The 4,859-nt window shown below is 33.4% G+C and overlaps 1 protein-coding gene across 2 annotated transcripts; it reads left to right on the forward strand.

Moving 5' to 3' along the window:
• The first annotated feature begins 777 nt into the window (after positions 1-777).
• On the forward strand, positions 778-3,624 carry LOC102593150 (autophagy-related protein 8C). Of its 2 annotated transcripts, XM_006352449.2 has the most exons (6): positions 778-861; positions 954-1,003; positions 2,171-2,226; positions 2,343-2,395; positions 2,947-3,065; positions 3,338-3,624. In XM_006352449.2, the coding sequence occupies exons 2-6, from the start codon at positions 967-969 to the stop codon at positions 3,430-3,432; spliced, it is 360 nt and encodes a 119-aa protein (XP_006352511.1). In that variant the 5' UTR covers positions 778-861; positions 954-966; the 3' UTR covers positions 3,433-3,624. The 2 variants fall into 2 exon arrangements, with proteins under 2 accessions (XP_006352511.1, XP_006352510.1); XM_006352448.1 differs by lacking the exon at positions 778-861 and having other exon boundaries at positions 868-1,003.
• The last annotated feature ends 1,235 nt before the right edge of the window (positions 3,625-4,859 follow it).

Genomic DNA, 4,859 nt, shown 5'->3' on the forward strand with positions numbered 1-4,859 from the left:
CTCCATCAATAACTTTGTTGAATGACTTCTTATTGATCAAACAAATTTAACCAGAAAATAACCCCCGTATTATAATCCGATATTATAATTTCAATATAACTCGTTCACTGATTAAATGAAAAATGAAAAAAAAAATGCTAAAAGGAATAGTAGATCAAAACGGCATCGTCACACGAAAGTGATAAAAATGACCTTTTTTCCAGTTACTCAATTGATGAGAAAATGACAAAAATGGTCTCTCATGTTTGGTAGTAAGTTCAAAACAATCCCTAAAGTATGTTTTGAATAATTTTGGTTCTTTAAGTTTTCGAAAAATTAATATTTTTATTGTTTCATCAAATATTTAATGAACTTATAGGTTAAATTTGAAGAAAATCATAAAAACTAATTAAAAGCACTAAAAAAAATCTTATTAAATCTTTAAAATTGCAAAAAATGGAACTAAACAAATAAAAAAGAACCAGAAATAGTGGAATTTGAACTTTAAAAGCTACACCAGACTCTAGAACAACAACGATGTAGTTCTACAAATGAAATTTGAATCTAAAGAAGACGATATGTACGATGCTTTTATCCCTACCTTATTTTACTAGACTTTAGAAAAATCAATCAAAAATAGCATAAATCACAAAACTCGTACCTTCTAATGTGAGTTCTCACTAAACCTTTTTCATGTTGCGTCAAATGACCGAATTTGTTAAATATTTGACGAAAATTTATAGAACCAAAACTATTTAAAGCATAGTTTAAGGAAGTATTTTAAACCACTGCAAAACATAATGGACCATTCTTGTCATTTCCTTCACAATTGATAAAGAAGAGTTTGTGTTCGATCAAAACTCTCAATTGACCATTTCATTGGTAAGATCCTTTTCATATTCCTCTTCTTTCAAAGTTTTTTTTCCCTTTTGCTGCAAAACCCTAATTTTACTTTGATCTCTCTCTAATTGTAGCTAATCCATCACCATGGCTAAAAGCTCCTTCAAATTGGAACACCCTCTTGGTATATTTTCATATATATCTTTCTATTTTGTGTTATTATTGTATTTTTGGCTCAAAGATTCAATTTTTAATTATTTTTTTTGGCTCTAATTTGCTTGATCCATTAGCCAATTATTTTCCTTTTGCTATTTTGTGTTGTTATTTGATGGGAGGTGAAGGTGGTCAAACCATTTTTACATATTGGAAAAAAATTACTTTTTTATTTGTTTGAGGAAAAGCCATTGGTCCTTTCCTTTTGGGATTTTGTTGTGTTTCTTTGGAATTTCATACTCCTTTGTCTCAATTTAAGCGGTTTAGTTTGAGAAATAAAGGGACACTTTTGAATCTTGAGTCTTATAATTAAAGATGTGTAGTTATTTAAATCATGTGGTCAGGTAGAATGTTGGAAGTAGTAAAATTTACTAATGTAGAAAGAGACTATTTTTGGAACGGACTAAAAAGAAAAGTAGCACACTTAAATTGGGACGGAGGGAGTAGTAGTTTACTTTGTGCAACTGGAGAGTTTAAATTTATATCTCTGCTCTGTTACATGTTTGCATCATTATATGTCTGTTTTTTTCTGTAAATTTCTGATGGGCTGCTTCTAATTGTGTCTATTATGTGGGAGCGAATATTGTTGCACTTCCAATGATTTGTGAAAAATTTGGTCCAAAAGTGCCAACTGTTACTTACCGAAGGGACTAAATGGTACAAAGTGGTGTGCAAAATTAATGGGAAAACATAGCTTTTGGAATGTGCCAATGATTTTTGTACGATCAACGTAAGTACAAGAAACAATAGATAGTAACAACCTCTCTACCTTTGAGGTAGAGGTAAGGTCTGCGTACACTCCACCCACTTAGTGGGACTACTACACTGGGTATGTAATTATGTTGTTGTTGACTCTTGGAGCAAATGAGTAAGTCGTTAAAATTTGTTTCATTGCAATTGATTCTAATGCCACAATAATGTGCTAAATTGTTGTACTCATATAGCAGTTGGCATTGGACTTGTCAAGGGTACCTGTCTGTACTATGTTAGTTAAAAAAAATTGTGGCTTCTATTTTTAAATGTATTATAGTGATTGACTACCTCATCAATCAATAGGGATCGCTTATATAAATACATATATATCCTCTAATCTAAATTATGTTCCTGTGTTATTAATTTTGGTGGTGCATTGTTCCAGAAAGGCGACAGGCTGAAGCTGCTCGTATCAGGGAGAAGTACCCTGATAGAATACCGGTACTAATGCCATTTGATCTGTTATCTTACAATGCTCTTTTATTTTTTTCATCGTAGACATGTTGTGTGCCTTAGTTTTAATTTACATTTCATTGTTCTCTTTCTGCCATGCTTAGGTTATTGTGGAGAAGGCTGAAAGAAGTGACATTCCTGATATTGACAAGAAAAAGTTAGTCGTCTTGATATTCTTCTGTGCTTTGTCCTTTATTATGTTCACGCTCGTTATGCTTAGTTTTACTTGAGTTGCTTTTGTTCGATAATGAGTTTTTTATTTCTTGAGAGTGTTGATGTGGCTACTGTATTTTTTGAGCTACGATGTGACTGATGGAAGTTTATTTTACACCTTTGTAAAGAGTAACGGAATATCGGAAGTATTTTCTTGGGTAGCAGATCATTTGTTTAAGATTGTAAGATGTAGCGGTTATTATTTTAGCTGAAAGAGGAGTAATTTGCGCTTGGAAGGAGATATTTAGAGAACAAAATTGGCGTTATTGTCTGTTCTAAAGCATATAAATGAAATGCAAGATCTTTTAAAATATTCTTCCTTCATTTGAAAGTGGTATGCAGCAATTGAAGACATTGCTTTAAATTTGTTTTTCAAATATCAACCAATTCATGTCCAACAGCCTTTTGTGACACTTAGAGTGGAGGGGTCCGTACCCTCCTCCCCCTTGCCAAACGTTTCTGTTTTAAAATGTATGTTAATCACAATTTTTGCAGGTACTTGGTTCCTGCTGATCTAACTGTGGGGCAATTTGTTTATGTCGTTCGTAAGAGAATAAAGCTTAGTGCTGAGAAGGCTATTTTTATCTTTGTGAAAAATATCCTTCCTCCCACAGGTAAGCAGAATCTTAGCACAATTGTCAGTATGCTTATTTTTTTCTTATCGGATAACCGAAAATCCCCTGAGGGCCAGTGGTGCACGGTTTGAAACTCTGTAGATAATGCACTGCCCCTCTACCTTTATCCTCTTATATACAAGGCAGACAAATGCTTTTGTACCCGTGATGTTACTTTCTTACAACTAGACCAAGGCCCGGAGGCATAATTGTCATTATGCCTTGCTCAACTCTTTTCCTTTCTGATCGTCTTTATTTCCGACCTTTTACAGCTGCCATGATGTCCGCCATTTATGAGGAACACAAAGATGAGGACGGCTTCCTGTACATGACCTACAGTGGAGAGAATACATTTGGATCCTTCTGAAAATGCAGTCAAACTTCTCTGCCTGTGTAAATAACTCTTACTAGAAAAAACATGTAAATTCGTTCTTCTCGCTTTATCTTTCTTCTAAAAGACAGAATCTTATGTCTGTTGCGTACTTGTTTAACTTTGGTTAACATCAACTGGTTTCAAGTATATATATCTACTCTATGCAGTTTCTCATTTTCCCTCTGCTGTTTTGTGTTCTTGTTGGTTTCTTTTCCTCATATTTTTCCCTTTATAATCTTCAAATGTATTTGAACTTTGTTATACTTTTGTCGTTGCTACTGCTCTTGCCTACATTATTGTCAGCATGACTTGCTTCATTGCTGTGTTTCTTTTCCGTACTTGATTTTGATATGTTTTACTTGAGGGTCTATCGGAAACAACTTCTCTGCCTTCACACCACCCTCTTCAGAGCCCACTTGTGGGATACACTGGAAATTTTGTTGTTGTTGTTGGGTTTTGTTATAACTGTCGAGGGAAGATAACATCTGATGCATATGCTACCGGGAGGTAGTTGGCACCAATGGAATAGTCGAGATGGCCACAAGTGGATATCTCCCGTAAACAAAAAATGTATTTGAATAGAAGAAGTGTAAAATCGGACACGTTTGAGCGCTTACACTTCTCTACCATTATTTTTGCCTAATTTATCTAGTTCAAGATCTATTATTTGTACTTGTTTAAATAAATCTTTTAAACACAAATATAAAATTTGAACCAAGATTATTGGGTTCGGATGAGCCCATAGTTCCATCATTAGATCAGGGCTTGAGTACACCGAAACTGGGAGTACTTGTTTCTTTTTTTGGAAATAAATTGTATTTTATGAAGGTAGAGAGATTATTTCCGAATGATCAGTATCTTCTATCGGATGAAAAGTCAAAATTCCTGATGCCAATGTTGGACATTTCCACTAATTATTCTAATGTTTGTCATATTTGTATTTATTAGAGTCCGGAGCCTAAAGGGCAAAAAAAATGGTCAAAAATTCCAAAAGGGCACATCACTTTTTATTTTAGCCAAAAGGGCAAAATCGCTGCCCTAGCAGCGATTTCGTCTAAAAAAATTTTTTATTTTTTTTATTAAAAATCGCTGCCACAGCAGCGATTTTGTAAAAAGAATTAAATTTTTATTTTTTTTACAAAATCGCTGCTGTGGCAACGATTTTTAATAAAAAAAAATAAAAAATTTTTTTAGACGAAATCGCTGCTAGGGCAGCGATTTTGCCCTTTTGGCTAAAATAAAAAGTGATGAAAAAAAAAAAACTTTTTTTTCTTCAAAATCGCTGCTATAGCAGCGAATTTGGTTAAGAATTTTTTTAAAAAAGTTTTTTTCTGAATTTAATATTCTTTTATGTACATGAGATGTATATCCACAGTAGTGAAGCATTGTTTTGTGTACATGAGATGTATATTCTTTGTTTT

This window comes from Solanum tuberosum, unplaced genomic scaffold, assembly GCF_000226075.1.
Source record: "Solanum tuberosum cultivar DM 1-3 516 R44 unplaced genomic scaffold, SolTub_3.0 scf00149, whole genome shotgun sequence".
Lineage (NCBI taxonomy): Eukaryota > Viridiplantae > Streptophyta > Magnoliopsida > Solanales > Solanaceae > Solanum > Solanum tuberosum.

What these genes read in the sequence shown, in the direction of transcription:
- LOC102593150 (XM_006352449.2), top strand. Translation starts at nt 967, where the DNA reads ATGGCTAAAAGCTCCTTCAAATTGGAACACCCTCTTG. An exon ending in AGTACCCTGATAGAATACCG is followed by an intron (nt 2,227 to 2,342) that starts GTACTAATGCCA and finishes TGCCATGCTTAG; the next exon opens with GTTATTGTGGAGAAGGCTGA. An exon ending in CCTGATATTGACAAGAAAAA is followed by an intron (nt 2,396 to 2,946) that starts GTTAGTCGTCTT and finishes CAATTTTTGCAG; the next exon opens with GTACTTGGTTCCTGCTGATC.